This window comes from Bos indicus, chromosome 2 (assembly GCF_029378745.1).
Source record: "Bos indicus isolate NIAB-ARS_2022 breed Sahiwal x Tharparkar chromosome 2, NIAB-ARS_B.indTharparkar_mat_pri_1.0, whole genome shotgun sequence".
Classification (NCBI taxonomy): domain Eukaryota; kingdom Metazoa; phylum Chordata; class Mammalia; order Artiodactyla; family Bovidae; genus Bos; species Bos indicus.
Window position 1 is genome coordinate 133,113,816 of NC_091761.1, and position 16,382 is coordinate 133,130,197.

General features: G+C 59.1%; 1 protein-coding gene across 3 annotated transcripts in view; it reads left to right on the plus strand.

Moving 5' to 3' along the window:
* The window catches only part of CAPZB (capping actin protein of muscle Z-line subunit beta), a 140,078-nt gene extending 129,612 nt beyond the window's left edge, over positions 1-10,466 (plus strand). For 2 of the 3 annotated variants that reach the window (XM_070777830.1, XM_070777823.1), the window contains exons 7-10: positions 5,281-5,346; positions 5,743-5,819; positions 7,085-7,197; positions 9,644-10,466. In XM_070777830.1, coding sequence (XP_070633931.1) covers positions 5,281-5,346; positions 5,743-5,819; positions 7,085-7,187 — 246 coding nt within the window. In that variant the 3' untranslated portion in view covers positions 7,188-7,197; positions 9,644-10,466. The remainder of the gene's footprint in view (positions 1-5,280; positions 5,347-5,742; positions 5,820-7,084; positions 7,198-9,643) is intronic. The other variant, XM_070777827.1, reaches the window with a different exon arrangement.
* Positions 10,467-16,382: the final 5,916 nt, after the last annotated feature.

Consider the following 16,382-nt stretch of genomic DNA (forward strand, 5'->3'; position numbering starts at 1 on the left):
TGGCCCCCGGGGCCCCGCGGGAAGGCCGCCGGCCGAGCTCCAGCACGCCCGCGAGGACGCCGCGTCGCGAGGTCACTGCTGCGTCAGAGGAGCGTGGGGAAAGGCGGGACCCCGGGTCTCTGGAAGGAAACCCACGGGCCGGGCCCTGCAGATGTGCGTTTGATTTTTTTTTTTCCCAGATTCTAAGGATTTAACAACAAAGGTGGAATGTCTCGTGGGGAGGGGAGGTGAGGCCGGTCCCTCGCCCCCCGCACGGCGTCTGCATGCAGTGAGGCTCCAGCCAGCACCCCTGCCTGCGGGTTGAGGCCGGGAAACCCGCTTCGACCCTTGCTGGGCAGTCAGGCCAGGCACTGTACTCGAGCCGGGCAGAGGCTTGTGGCCTCCCCTGCAGACGCAGGGAGGCCGGGTCCGCGCCAGGCTGGGGGTGGTTCAGGGAGGGCGTTCTCCTGGGGGAGGCCCAGCTGCAGCTGCTCCCTGTTCTCTGAGGCTCCTGGGTTTGGGGTGGAGAGGCTTCACGGTGTGGACTCTGGGGGCACCCCCGTACACGTCTGGTGACCTGGGGTGGAACGGCCCCGGCTTGGTCCAAGGGGCGAGCCAGGTCTAGGCTGCCGCCCTGTGCCGTGCCCCACCAGGAAGGTCGGGCAGGAGCGGAGTGGAGATCCAAGGGAGGGCAGGGACGGAGCCGCTTGGAATGTCTGAGCTCTGCACTGTGGTCTGGCCTTGATTTTTCCGGTAAGGAGCGTGGATGAGATTGAGCAAACTGAGAAGTCTCCGGGAAGAAAACAGGTTTTGGAATCATCCAGGCCGTCGTTCCAATCCCAGCCCAGTCTCCTTCCAGCTGTGTGACCTGGACAAACCACTTCCCTTCTCTGAAGTTCAGCATTTTCACCAGCTAGCCCATAACACCCTTTTGGAAAAACTGTTAGAGCAGAAATAAAAGCTACCTTGAGGCACGGGTTCTGCCCGATAAATAAAATAGTAGCTTTTGCTGCTGGTACCATGTACCATGTAAGCTAGGCTCTATTAAATTTTTCCTGAACTGGGCAGACAGAAGCTCCGCTGAGAGGCTGTCCAACCACTATCTTCCGGCTTGCCAGTGCGCCAGGCCCTGGTCTCCAGCCCCACGCTGATCTGGAGCCGGCCTGAGGCAAGTCCCAGGAACAGTGCAGCCATGGAGCCCGGCGCCACTCTGGGCCCGGGGCGGGTGTTGGCTCATCCCGAGTACGGCAGCAGCAAGGAGATGGAGGCCTTTCTGGGCCGAGGCCTGGCCCTGGGGCTGCAGTGTGGGAGCTGCCTGCTGGGCTGGCTTCCCACAGGGCCCCGGAGAAGCGCCGCCTGGCCCTCTGCTCACGTTTTCCCTTTTGAGGAAAACAGTCTGATTTCTAAACAGGCCCACGTCCTCCGCATCCTCCGGGGTACCGGATGGGGGTGGGCAGGCTGAGCTCTGACTTCAGACTCGGCTGGAACCACCTTGTGGAACATCTGTGCGACCATAGCCCATAAAAATGTTTTCCTCTGGCAGCTGCTTTTATGAGATGTAATAATATCCGCGTTGCAAAAATAGTTCTGTTTTTGGTGGGTCAGCACTGCCAGCGAGCTGACCCTGACCAGGTGTGGAGGGAGTCGGCAGGGGGGCCGTGGAAACACATCCGTGTGCCAGGCCCCTGCCCCCCTTCCAGCCCACCCTCTTCCTTCCCTCCCCTGGGGCCCTGCTGGGCCTTTGCCTTGGGGTCAGATTTCTGGCCTCGAACTTCGCACGCAGCCCCTTGGGTCCTCCCGGGGAGTCAGTCTGCTCCCAAAGAAGGCTCACGCCCCTGCCCAGGCCTCTCTGACCTCTGAGAGCCTGGCAGTGCCAGACTCTCCCTTTGTTGGAAGACAGCTCTGATTCTGAAGCAGAGATGATGCCCAAGCTGCCCGACACCCGATGGGGCTTCGCTGACCCCATGGCCCTGAGCCCTTTGCCTCTGGTCCTGGCCTCAGCTTTGGGTGATTGGTGCTCATTTAAGGTGGGATTCTGGTTGAGCTCACCGCCTCCGTGCTTCCCTGGGTGTGCCAGGGATCCACCATCCATGTGGAGCTGGGGAAGAGGGGAAGCTGATTTGTGGGAGGACGTAATCCACTTGGGTCAGAGCCGCAGGCCTCTGCTTGCCCAGAAGAGCAGCCCTGAGCAGCCATCAGGCCAGGCACAGGAGCCTCCTCTCCGGGGGAGGAGAGAACCCTGGTGCCAGCATGTTGGTGTCCAGATTACCTTTCAGGATTGGGTGGGCAGCCTCCGTCCTTCTCTGTGGCAGGTGGGGTTCCCAGCCCGTTCAGCACGCGTGCGCTCCAGCCGTCAGGGCTGAACGCGTCTCACAGATGCTGCAGCTCTGCCCGGTGGGGGCGCTTCTCATGCTGAAATGATGAAGTTCACAAGCTTGCGCATCCCGTTTTGTGGGGACCCCTGAATCTCTGAAGATCGAGTCTCCCCGGAACCCTTGGCTAGAGTGCCTGGGGGGCTCAGGCCCCAGGGTCGGGGCGGAGCAGCAGGTCCTGCTGGCATCTTGCCCCCTCTCCAGCTCGGCCAGCCCTCCGCAGAGTGGTCTACCCAGAGCCAGGCGTCTTCCCTTTCAGAGACTTGGTGTCCTGGCTTTGGAAGGCGAGGACTTGGGTTCCAGACCTTCACTCCACTCTGGTTCCCCCCCTTCCCTGGCTTGTAGCATCATGCCACAGGGCCGCCCGTTCCTCTGGGGACCCCTCCGGGGACCCGGGGCTCCTGGCTGTGTGCGCGGGCACTGTGACAGCTCCGCCATCGCTGGAGTGCCCCGCCAGGCAGCAGGTTTCAGAGCACGGCCACGGCCTCCCGCGTCCTTCTCCTTCCGGCCTGAGACGCCCACGTGCTTTCCCATTTCTTGGGCTCGGGGCATGCAGACCTTTGACGCAGAAGAGCGTGTCCATGGCTCTACTGAACCCAGCCGTGCCGATGGAGACGGGCCGAGAGGGGGCCCTGCAGCTCCATCAGGGAAGGGGCTGGGCACACGGCCCCTGACCTGGGCACCAGGAGCAGCTTCATTTTGACCCTGAAAGGCACACGAACACTGTTCTAGCAGGCACCTCGCATTCCTGTCAAGCGAAATCACCCAAACCCACAAGTCTCTCTGCTGGACCTGTTCCCCACGTTGTTGGTGGTGAGATTAATGTCTAAGCCAAAGTACGTGGTCTGCGTTTGCCCAGCTGCACGCAGTCACGCTGGAGCAGAAGTCCAGCAGGGCTGTCGTCTGGACAGGCTCTGTGACGTCTGCCTGCCTGTTTCCTCGGGTGCATGGTGGTCCTGAGGAGGGGCAGGCAGACCGAGGCCCGAAGCTCTGTGCTCCACCGCCAACCCGTGCCTCTCTCCGGGAGTGACCCGTCCATCACCTGCACCCTTGACTCCAGTGGCGTCACCCCACAAACCCTGTGCGCCTTCCCTTAGGTCCTGCACAAACAGACGGACCCAGGGCCCGGCAGGGACTCCTGCGGGCGGCCCCGGGGAACTGGCGGGCCGTGGTCCAGCCAGGGCCGCGGCATCCTCGGTGGGAAGCTGCCGCAGGGACGCGCTCTCGAGGAGCCCGCGTTCCTCAGCCCAGCGTCCCCGGCACCACCGGAAACCACAGACTCACGGCAGGTCGTGTCCACAGCCAGCCCGCGCTGGCTCCTAGAGCATCTGATTTGAAAATGCGCCGGCAGATGGCTTTTTTTTACCGGTCCCGTCAAAAGCTGTGGCCTGGATCAGCGTCAGGCCAGTGTTTTAACTTCCAACTCCAGTCTGCCTTCTGTCGCGGAAGTGGGGTCAGCCTCCACCCTCTGCAGAGTTCTGGTACCTCTGAAGCGTGCTCTAGCTTTTCAGGGAGGTCTGTGTCATGGAGTCGGATTTGTCTGACACTGAAGCCTAATCATTTTAAATGATTTGTTTCTCTCCTATCACCACCTGCTTCCAGCTCTGTCTCCCTCTTATCTGGGTCTCTTGTACCTTTCCCAGTCTAAAAATCACCCTAAAATTCATTGGTAAGAGAGGTGAGGCGACGGAGGCCTTTAGCCTCTGAACGGACCGCCGTCCGCTGCAGGTCTGCCCTGCCCTGTTCTTCCGGCTCTGAAGGTAGTTAGCCGTCCACCTTCGCTCTGCTCTTTTACTGATCTGAATTCATCCTGCGCTCTTGCCTTCCTGATCCGGCTCCTGTCTCCTCGTCCGTTTTTCGGTCGCTTCCAGAGTCTGTTTCCACAGCAGCAGTGACTGCGGTCGGGCGCCAGTCGGGTTGGACGGCATCTTGCGCTCAGTGATCCGCTCGGCGCCTGTGACTGTCACAGGCGCATCCGCCCTGAAGGGATGTGTGATCGTGGAGAGAATAAGCCCTAAACGTGGGGAGGAGTTGCGGGGAGAGCCATGGTGCCGTGTCGTGACTCAGCGTGCACATCAGGGGCCTCATTGCCTTCTCCTCCTTCCTGTCAGCCCTCAGAGGGCTCACCCCTGGGCAGAACCAACTCGATGGGCACCCCTCCTCATCGTCCCTGCAGAACGCCCATCGTCCCTGCAGAAGGGCCGTCTATATTATTAAATACTAAAGAGACACGAGTTCAAAACAGTCATTGGACAATTTGAAAACTAGCGGAGCACCTTTGAGAGAATTATTTGAGGAGAAGAAGAGGACTGAGATGAGCCACAGGAAGGCGGGAGCACAGAGCTGTGCCCCCTCGACGGGCGTGGCCCGAGGGAGGCAGGGGCTCGGCCGCCAGACGGCTAAGCGCAGGTTCTTGTGCAGCGCTTTCCTAGCCGTAGGTCGCATGTAAGAGGCCGCCTGGGTGGATGGTGCGCATCCTTTTCTGGCCACGCACTCCCCAGGAGGAGCCGCACCTTCAGCGGGAGTAGACGGAACACAGGCTGGGAAGCGGGCAGACGTTGACGCGGGCTCTGCCTTCCCCGCCTGTGTGACCTTGGGCAAGTCACCGCTTCGGCCTGAGCCTGGGGTCTCCTGTCTGACACCTGGGTTGTTGCCCGCCCCCCCCAACCCCTCCCTCTGTAGCTGCCAGGCACAGCCGCAGCTGGCAGGCGCCTTAGAGGCTCACCTGTGACATCACGGCCCGAAGCCACACGAGTGCCCTCCCGCCATGGGCCCAGGGAGGGCTGTGCTGTGGCACCAGAGATGCCCCTGGAGACAGGCCTGTGACCCTCGTGCCGGGCTTCCCACAGCCAGGACAGCAGGTTCTGTGCACCCCGGCAGCCGCCCCCACCCGGCGCCCTGACTCAGCCGTGTTCCTGTTCCCTTGCAGATGGAGAAGGATGAGACCGTGAGTGACTGCTCTCCACACATAGCCAACATCGGGCGCCTGGTTGAGGTGAGCGGCTGCCTCCCCCAGGGCCTCCCGGGCGGCTTCCCGCCAGCTTCCAGCGGCGCGGCGCCCATTTCTGGGCCCCGCCTGGTGTCTTCCGCACCTTCTGAGCCTAGCTCAGAGCCAGAGGCCCCTCCTCTGCGGCCCCCAGAGGACTCAGTGTGGGAAGCCCTCAGCCCTGACCCCCTCCACCGAGTGCGGGTGCAGACCGGAGCCACCCCTCGGCACCGCCCCTTCCCCACACCCTCCGGAAGAAGGGGGTGCTCTGCAGAGTGTCCCCCAGCCCGCACTAACGGCAGGCCAGGCCCTGGCCGGGGGCTCCCGTGCACCCCCGTGTGGCCGCCGCGGGGACTGCAGGGTGCCGGTGGGGCAGGCGCCCCTGACTGGCCACCTCCCTTCCAGGACATGGAGAATAAAATCAGAAGTACGCTGAACGAGATCTACTTCGGGAAGACAAAGGACATCGTCAATGGGCTGAGGTAACGTACCCAGGAGCACAGGCTATGGGACCCAGAAGATGGGGGTTGTGGGTCCGAGGTCACCGCTCAGCAGCTCCGCTGCATGGGGCCTCAGTCTCCTCTGCAAACCAGGGCCGGAGTGCCCTCCTGACAGGGTCGTTAATGCAGGTTTTCGAGCTAAAGCCCCGTGCGCAGGACTTGTTCCCAGGGTAGACGTGCGTGCCAGGCTCCTCCATCTGTGTCTTCTGGGGACCGTCCGCCTTCACGGCCGTGGCGCCCTTCCTCCTGCAGCCACCTGTCGGTCCTGTGGGCCGAGTCCTGCCTGAAGATTCTCCGTGTACCTGCCGGTCCTGGGGCCTGAGGACCCCCGGGTCTGACCCTAAGATGCAGCGGGGAGCATGGCCCCCAGTTGGCCAGGTTTTGGGCAGCAGAGCATCCCCCAGAGAGAGCCCCGGCCCACTGCTTTCTGCAGAGGGCCCCACCCCTGGTCCCCCACGCCTTGTTCCCGCGGTTCTTCAGCGAAGGCCAAGGGAGGTGCAGGGGCTCCCCAAGTCCTCCCGGTCACGGAGGGTGGTGGAGGCCGCGGGGGAGAGAGCCCCGGCCTTGGAGTCCCAGCCTGGGGTCTCAGGCAGCCTCTGCCACCCCGAGCTCCGTGGTCTTTGAGCAGGGACTCCTCTCGGGGGCGTCTCGCCTGTCCAGGAGCTGGGGTGGGGGGCCCGAGGCAGGGAGGATGGGGTCTGAGTCTCATCGCCATCCCACCAGTTCAGGGGCTCGCACTCTGCCCATGGCCCCCGGCCCTGCAGGCCCCCTGTGGACAGACCCCTCTAGACCGGGCAGGGGCAGGAAGTGGCCTGGGGCGGCCCTGGTTTAAGTCCGCCCAGAGAAGACGGTTTAGTCTCTCTCTCAAACAGCTGTCAGAGTGGCGCCCACTCTGGACTCGCCTTTCTGATCCCCCATCTGTGGGGAGCCTAGTCCAGCCCCTGGGCTTTACTCCCCGGCTTACCCCACGCAGCGCTGCTCTCCTTTGGCTGTTGAGCCTGGGGCCTGGGGAGTCCTCTCTGCTCAGAGCTTCCCAGCCTGGGGCTCCTGCATCATCAGACGCACCAGACACACCTGTCGGCCTGCACCATCCCAGGCGATGGCCGGAAAACCAGGGGGAGCCGCAGAGAGCCTGCGGGCGGTGGGCGGGCCCCCGAGAACTACAGCTGCCCTCCCCCGAGCCCCACGGCCCCCGCTTCCTCCACGCAGGGCCCCTCCACGGCCCTCACTCTGCGTGCTCTCTGTAGATCTGTTGACGTTATCCCTGACAACCCCAAGTTCCTGCAGTTGCAGAGGGAGCTTTCCCAAGTGCTGACGCAGCGCCAGATCCACATCCAGCCCGATAACTAAGCTGCTCCAGGTACCCTGCCTGAGAGGCCTGAGCGCCGCCCCACTAAACAGGACTCACCAGCCCGCCGAGACCCCACCGGCCCCTTAAACACCACTAACCTGTGTCCGCCCGGCCGGGAGCCGCCCCGTAACTGCCGACTTCGCCCTGCGTAACGCCGGCCCGGGTCACGCGTGCTGTGTGTGCTTGGCACTCTGGGCAGGGCCGCGTGTGGGGCAGGCCGGCAGGCCAGGGTTGCGGTCACCCACGCCGCTCCCAGGGGCTGCCCGCTTGGCCGGAGGCTGAAGTGGCCTCTCCGTCTGCTCTGTGTGCAGCCGGAGCTTTGCCACCTTTCCACCAAGGACCCCAGAAGCTCAAGAAGATCCCTTTTCGGTGGGCAGTTGCCTGGAGTCAGCTGATCTGAGGTGTACTGCCCTGAGTCTAAGAGTCGAACACGGAGCTGGGTCTCTTAAGAGCCCTCTGTCGGTCGCTCAGTCGTGTCCGACTCTGCGACCCCGTGGATTGTAGCCTGTCAGGCTCCTCTGTCCATGGAATTCTCCAGGCAAGACTACTGGAGTGGGTAAAGATTCCCTCCTCCGGGGGTCTTGCCGACCCAGGGATGGAACCCGGCTGTCCCACATTGCAGGCAGGTTTTTAATGTCTGAGCCACCAGGGAAGCCCAGAGCGGGGCTGTAATGTCTGAGCCAGGCCTGGTGCCCCCAGACCAGGTGCCCCTGGAGCTGCCAGGACCCGCATCGCCCTCCGGCCCCGGTGAGCTGCAGCCATCCTCCTAAATGCCTCATGCTCAACAGAGGGGGATGTCTTGCTTGTGGACAACAGCCGAGAGCCACGACTTGAGCGTGTGATGAATATAGATGCACAGAAGCGGGCAGCTCCCGGAGAGGAGGCGGGAAACTGGGCTTCATATCAGGCATCTGGAGACCGAGCTGGGCAGGGCTGCAGAGCTCGGGATTAGGGGCTTCCTCCCAGGCCTGGGAGCTGGACACAGGGCCCCAACCCAAAAGAGGCTCAGGGGGCTGCTCTGCTGTGGCTGCAACCATCTGGTCTGGGTGCGCGCCGGAATCGGGCCTGGGGCGTCTCCCTGCCTTTAAAAGCGCTCCATACAGTACAGTTCCCCCCAGCTCCTCCGCTTCTAGGGTGGGTCTAGAATCTTCTGGACCCCTCCCCTCAGCCAGGTCCTGTTGGGACATAGGACGCCTGTGCCCCCATCCCCTGCTGCCCAGCCTGGCACCTTCTGTCTGGGACACACACACACCACCTCCTACAGACACTGGTTCCCGGTGGCTTGGCCGTGACCTTCCTGAGCGCCTTTCCCTGAACAAGCACTCTCCCCTTCCGCCTCCAGCTGCTCCAGCCTAACCTTCTGTCTCTTACCGGTCCTCCCTCTGGACATTTCTCCTTGTTGGGGCAGGGAGGGAGGGGCTGGGCACAGCCCAGGCCTGGCGTGCCCCTCCCAGAGGAGCCAGCACGCACTCAGGCCAGGGAGCTGTGGGAGCTGTCGCAGAGCAAGCACTTAGAAACGTGTGTTCTGCAGCATCAGCCAGAATGTCAGCATTTCTCACGGGAGGTTTTTAGTTGCACATAGACTCTCTGAGGGTCTTGTCTCTGCCACCCTCTTTACCTTCTTGAGGGCGCTTCCCATGGTGTTCCCAGGACTCAGTAGCCAGCATTCCACGTGGATGCTCCTGGTCCTGCCTCGTTGTACTTAAGCCACATTTGGCGCTGGCTGAGGGGTTATTGTCTGGTCTCTCCTTCCCATGCGGCTTCACGGCCAGTGCGTGTCAAGCTTGAGGTTCCTGTGGCTCCACGGTGGTCCTGCCAGGCAGCCTGCCGCCCTTGCTCTCCGCTGCCTCGAGACCGTTACAAAGGCTGTACATAGTTTAATAAGCCCCTGGTTAGCCTGTACATTGGGAAACCTTGACCAGGATCACTAAGATTGTTGCCAGGTCATTGCATTTCTCAGAGCCTCAGTTTCCTCATCTGTAAATTGGGACTAATGCTCGGACTCCTCTGTGATGCTTGTGAGAGTGAAGTGTGCTTGGGAAGCACTTACGAATGACAGATGACACAGCGCCTACAGAGCTCAGCTGTGTCTGACCTGTGTGTCGGTGCGCTCGCGTGAGCGTTTCCCCACAAATCCAGGAGTTGACCCGGAAGCCACTTGTGGTTCAGGCCGATGTGTCGTGTGCCCGGAGTCCGGTCACAGCCAGCCTGGGGCAGAGCTGGGCCGTGGCCTCCCCTGCAGGGCCCGGCCAGGTGCTGAGGGGCCAGCCTCTGGCTCTGGGCCCCTCCGCACCCCCGACCTTCCCGCACGGCTTGCAGCTCCGCTGCTGGAGGCGACGTGGGTGGAGGGGCGCCCGGCCCCCCCACCCCGGACGCGCCGCATGGCAGCTCTCAGCCCCTTTTCCTTTCCTCTTCTGCCCGTTCATGACGATTCTTCCCCACCTCCACCCCACAGGTCTGTGCAGACTTTTGCAGACAAATCAAAACAAGAAGCTCTTAAGAACGACCTGGTGGAGGCTTTGAAGAGAAAGCAGCAGTGTTAAAAGCCTCTGCTTCCCACTGACCGGAGACGCCGTGCGCTGTTAGGCTCCTTTCTTAGACACTCGTTTCCTGCTCCCTCCTCGTCCCTTCCCTCCCCGACAGGTCACATAACAACTCGTCACATAACAACTCGCATCACCACCGCAGCGCCATCTCTCCCGAGAATAAACCTGGTAAAAACCCGGTAAACACCCCTGGTCTCGGAGGCCTCCTTCCCCCACCACGTTTTGCTATCACGACTTGGTATTCCCATAGAGACCGCGTTTTCTGTCCGCCCTGGCGCCACCCCCCTGCCATTTATAGGCATAAAAACACACTGTCTGTCTGCCTCCCTCCCCTCCCACCTTTTTGTTACATTGGTGTAAAAAATGTAAAACAAAAAAATTTTATGAAATAACTGTGGTGTGTGAAAGATAGAAGAAAAACTGGAAATCTGATTCCATGTGTGTTTGGGAGTTGCTTGGGGTTGGGGGCCGGGCGGGGGACGGGGACAGCTCTGGGAGAAAGGAGAGGTGGCCCTCGGCTCGCGGTGGGGGGCGGGGACTGCGGACCGCCCTGCTCTTCTGGCCAGGTGCTTTTCTGTCAATTTTTATGGAATGCAAAAGGAGTTTTTGTTTTATTTTGTTTTTTTGTAAAGCTTAAAAAAAATCTACATCTTATACTTGAGCTTCCATACTTAAAAAAAAAAAAGAAAGAAAAAAAAAACAAAAAAATAAATAAAAAGAAACTGGGACGCAGTTAGCCTTGTGTTCTTTCTCGCCTGCCCCACTTTCCCAGGACATGTGACTCTCTGGCTGCCCCGCTGGAGGGTTGACCCCAAGCAGGGGCGGGGGAACACGGTGGGGTGTCGGGTGGAGGGAGTGTGGAGCCCACACAGCAAATGAGCGGGGGCGGGGGGGGGGGGGTCCCTGCAGGACCCCAGCTGCTTCTCTGGACCCCTGCCTCTGCACAGACCCCGCCCTGCCTGTCCTGAAGAGCGTGATGGGGTGGGGCTCCCCGGCCGCATCCCCTTTCACTTCGGCAGACCTGGGCACAGGCATGACCTGTCCAGACCAGTCCCGGCTTCTCTGCACTGGGTCTGATGAGAAGGTTCCCAGATGGGGGCGCATCTCGAAATACAAAGCACCACTGAGATGGAGGCAGGGAGCCAGAGACCCTTGCGCGCAGCGCCTTTCAGGGACCTTCAGGTGGAGAAGAAGAGGGAGGTGGACAAGTGAAGGCAGGGCGCTGCCCGGCGGGTGTAGCCAGGATGGCCCCCAGGTGAGCGCTGCCCGGCGGGTGGAGCCAGGACGTCCCCCAGGTGAGCCGCCAAGCTGACACCCTCACGGCGCCTGGGGCAGAACGCCGGGCTCAGACAAGCCAGTTCACTGTTGGTAGGTGTTCAGTCCCGGGGTCAGGAGTGACACTTGAAAGCCAGAAGCTGTAACTCATGATGTATGAAGAGGCCTGATCCTACTAGTCTAGAATCTTCCGTCACTGGGAGGGCCATCGCTGCTGTTTGCTGGCGCTGAGTCAGACTGGTGTGATGAGGAACCATGGGCTCAGAGACCAGATGTCCCCGGTGAGGGGCAGCCTGAAGCAAGTGGCAGGAGAGCAGTGTGAGCCCCTGGCTGAGGGCCACCCCCAACCCTGCTCGCGCAGGGTGGGCCCCCAGCATTCTCCAGAGGGACGCTAGGCTGGGGGAGCCGTACACGGGCTGTGGGGGGTCAAGGGCTCTCTGGGTCCCCCTGCTGCGGGTGGCTGACTCCTGGGGTTCGAGGGCAGCATCGCATGCTCCCCTCCAGGGGCACCCTAGGTGCTTGCTTGGCACTTGACGGATGATGGGAGGCCGCTGAGGTGAGGGAGGGGCAGCATGAGTCTGGTCTGGGCCCGGGGCTTCCGATCTCGCCCGCCTTCTGATCTCAGCCCCGCCGGAGTCGCCGCGGTGTACCTGGCACCAGTGACGGTCTCCACTTCTAGAAGCACGAGGGCTCCAGCAGGTGACCGGGGATTCCTTGTGCACGGCCCTTCCACTGCCCTCTTGCTCCAACCTTAACAGGCCAGCCTCTCGGATGGAACCCTTCCTGAGCCCCAGATTCCAAGACTCTGTCTTCAAATCTTCATTCATTCAGATCCTGGAGCAAGCAGCCGCTGTGCTGCAGGGTAGGCCCGAGGGGACCCTTCCGCCTGGAGGGTATCCCAGGCCTGTGGACTTGCTCTGGGCTCCTCTGCGCTGCCGCCCCCTCCCCGCAGCCCTGGGGGGCCGGGGCAGCCTTTGCTCCAAGCCCTCAGCACTGGCAGAGGCAGGCAGCCCGCCCCAGGGTAGCCGGCCCCCTCGGCCCCCTCGCTCACCCTGCTCCCCTGGCTGGTGCCTCCGAGAGGGGACCTTTGTCTTCTCCTGACCAGTGATAGTTGCTTGTTACTTTAAGTATCTATAGCAAAATCTTACAAGACAGTATGTCTCACTCCAAACAGTATTATTAAACATGATAAATTACATATTAATTACAGAAGTTCAATATCATAAATTAAAAGGTGCCATCATTTTTTCTCAATGTAACTAAAACCTGTAAAACTTTCAGCAGGAAATCCAGATTATACTTAATCACACCACGTCAAGTCGATACTTCAGACAAAACTCCTATTTCACAACAGGTATTTTGCGTGAGAGCTTTCTTATTAATTCTGCAAGTTGCTTTTCAGCTGTTCACAAAACAGGTGGTCTGTTGGTATTCTTTTAAAATTCATTGTTGAAATTTTTTCTTGTTTTATAAAAAGTTTGGACATAATTCCTGTCACTTCAACTCTAATTAGCTTCTAAAAAGATGGGAATTTCAGAATACAAATAGTTTTATATAAACTCATAATTTAAAGAAGTTTTCTGAAAGATATTTAAGTGTGGGGCAGTATTTTAAACATTTTTGTTTGAATTCCCTACTCTTATTTTCTTTAAAATAGTAATTTAAAATATTCAAATAATAAAATATTACTTCATGAACACACTCATGACCATTCTCTACTTTCCTTGTGAATGACTAAGTGATCTCTTGTGTGTGTGTGTACATGTGTGTGCATACACGTGTATGTGTGTGTACCTCTGACAAGTCTAATGAATGAAATCCTTTACTCCTCCACACACCTAACTGACCACCCATTCCCCATGCATATTGGACATAGGTTATTTTGTAGTAACTATGTGTGAGGAGCAGTGTTGCAAGATACATTTTCATGACCCATAACTTGCCATTCAAGTTGTAAAAATAGCTGACATGATATTTATTCAGATAGATTTACTGAGATATAATTCACATTCACCTCACCCATTTAGTGTTCAAATGCAGGGACTTCCCTGGCGAGCCAGCGTTTAGGACTCCACACATCCTCTGCAGGGGACACAGTTTTGATCCCTGGTCAGTGGAGAAGTCAATGGCATCCCACTCCAGCACTCTTGCCTGGAAAATCCCATGGACGGAGGAGCCTGGTAGGCTGCAGTCCATGGGGTCGCTAAGGGTCGGACACGACTGAACGACTTCACTTTCACTTTTCACTTTCATGCATTGGAGAAGGAAATGGCAACCCACTCCAGTGTTCTTGCCTGGAGAATCCCAGGGACAGGGGAGCCTGGTGGCCTGCCGTCTATGGGGTCGCACAGTTGGACACGACTGAAGTGACTTAGCAGCAGGGAAGTAAGATCCCACATGCTGCTTGGCATAGCCGTAAAAAATAAAGTGTAGAAATCCATATGTTTAATGGAATCACTCTACTGTACACCTTAAACTAACACATTTTTAAATCAATTATACTTAGATAAGGAGGTTCCCTGGTGGCTCAGTAAAGAGTTTGCCTGCAGTGCATAAGACCTGGGTTTGATCCCTGGATCGGGAAGACCCCCTGGAGAAGGGAATGGCAACCCACTCCAGTATGCTTGCCTGGAGACTTCCACGGACAGAGGAGCCTGGTGGGCTACAGTCGATGGGGTCACAAAGAGTCAGACACCACAGAGAGACTAACACTTTCATACTTAAATAAAATTTAAATAGTTAAATATATACAAAATAAACTGTACAAATCCCACAGCTGTGTGACGGTCACGTGCCCCTCTCTGTCTGACCAAGGCTCCTTGAGGGACTGTGTTTCAGGCATTCGCTTCACTCATTAGTTCACCACGGTCCTGGGGGCATGATGGTCACAGGGGAGATTGGTATACGGTCTGGTGGAGGTAGGAGAATACTTGCCAACAAGTCTCTTGAGCGCTCACGTGCACTGGGTGCAGAGCCTCTGGTGGGTGGCTGTGTCAGGGGTGGCACGGGGCTGGGGGACAGATTCGTAGTTATCCTCGGGATTGAGTTAATCACAGCACAAGGCATTCCCCACTCCCTTGTTCAGTCGCTCAGTTGTGTCCAACTCTGCGACCCCATGGACTGCAGCACGCCAGGCCTCCCTGTCCATCACCATCTCCTAGAGCTTGCTCAGACTCATGTCCATCAAGTCGGTGATGCCATCCAACCACCTCATCCTCTGTCGTCCCCGTCTCCTCCTGCCTTCAATCTTTCCCAGCAGCAGGGGCTTTTCCAATGAGTCGGGTCTTCGCATCAGGTGGCCAAAGTACTGGAACTTCAGCTTCAGCATCAGTCCTTCCACTAAGTATTTCCTTTAGGATTGACTGGTTTGATCTCCTTGCTGTCCAAGGGACTCTCAAGAGTCTTCTCCAACACCGGAGTTCAAAAGCATCAATTCTTCAGCACTCAACATATATGGTCCAATTCTCACATCCATACATGACTATTGAAAAAACCATAGTTTTGACTTGACTAACATTTGTTGGCAAAGTAATGTCTCTACTTTTTAATATGCTGTCTAGGTTGGTCATAGCTTTTCTTCCAAGGAGCAAAAGTCCTTTAATTTCATGACTGCAGTCACCACCTGCAGTGATTTTGGAGCCCAAGTAAATTCTTTCACTGTCTCCGTTGTTTCCCCAACTATTTGCCACGGGACTGGATTTCATGATCTTAGCTTTTGAATGTTGAGTTGTAAGCCAGCTTTTTCCTCTTTCACCTTCATCAAGTGGCTCTTTAGCTCCTCCCCACTCCCTGCCATGGGGCTCACGCTAACTGATGAGGTTGATGCTTGGACATGCAGCTCCTCCTGTTTCAGGGAGCCCTGTGGTCCCACCATTCCTCTCCGATGAGAGCCAAGTGCAGCAGGAGGGGTGAAGAGAGGGGACTGTAGATTTCTGCTTTTTCTTAGCTGCGGGGACTGAAGGCCATGCAGCCAGGGGAGACAGGCAGTCCACCCGGGACCTTTCACCTCAGGGACCTCACCAGCCAGTGAGCACAACCCAGTCTGGGCAGCAGAACTGACTGATGGTCAGACTGGTCCGCCCACTTTGGGAGGAACCCAGGGCGTCCCCTGGGTGGACACGCTGATGAGCCTTCACCCGGCAGAGCTGCCTTGTGAGTCCAGTACCACGATGGCTTCCGTCAGACAGGGCATGCCCGTGTCTACACCATCGCACTCGCTGATGAGCAAAGAACCAGAGCTCTCATTAGACGGGGTGGTGCCTGCAGGCAAGAGCCATCACCCCACCAGACGGGGTGTTCCCCAGAAGGAAGGGATTATGTCACCCCCCCCAGGGCAGGGGCCGAGCTAGCTTGTGCCTCTTCCCCGCCCAGCTCGAGCCCAGGCCCGCACCTGGCTTCATGCTGAGCCCCCAGGTCCTCTGGCTGGGGGGCCGCCAGCCTGGCCACGGCCCTGGGTGGAGCCAGACCCTGGCTGCAAAGGGCACTGTGGCAGCTGGCACGTGGGCGTGGGAGGTGCTGCTCGGGACAGTGGGGAGGGGGCCTGAGCCCAACAGGGTGGTGCTGCCCCCACGGGCACGGCCTCTGACGGCCGCGGGGGGCGGCGTGTGCAGTGAGTGGCCTCACACGGATGCAACTGCTTCTGGCTCCAGGCCCCGGGCACGCGACTTAGCTCTTCCGAGCCTGTTTTCCCATCTGGAAAATGGCCACGATGGCCGCACCTCCCTCCGAGGGAGTTGTGGGGAGCAAGAGGGCACGGCCTGACCCCCCACACAACGTGTGCTCAGCAAACATCAGCTGCAGGCCCGTCCAGGATGGAGCTGAGGTGATGGGGCCCCCTAGCCCCAGCGCCCAGCTGAACCTCAGAAGGGGCTCCCCAGACCCCAGTTCCCTCCTCCTCTCCCCTCCACCACCACCCCCGCCAAATCCAGCGGCCTGTCAGGAGCCTGGGCATCCGGCCCAGCCCCCACCACCGTCCTCACCCAGACTCCCACCCCCGGCCTTTGCACACACTGTTCCCTTGTCCGCTCCAGGGCCACTCCTCCAGGAAGCCTTCCCCGATTGCCTCTTCATTCCTCCATCAGTTTGTATCTTCTGGCCACATTCCTTCCCTCCAAGCCTGGCAACCATCTCCCCTCCTTGAGGGTGAGGACCAGAGTTGGTCCACCCCAGGTGCCCAGCACAGCGTGGGCCAGGGTGGAGAGGAGAACTGCCTTTGGCAAATATTTGTGGCACCAGACTGTGCTGGGCATCCTCTGAGGCTGGAGAAGGAAGATGCTGAGAGACAGGCTCACGCCGGGGCCCGCATCCTCCCTACCAGCCTTCGCCCTCACCTGGCACCTCCCACCCCGATGGTTCCTGGGACCTGGGCGGGCC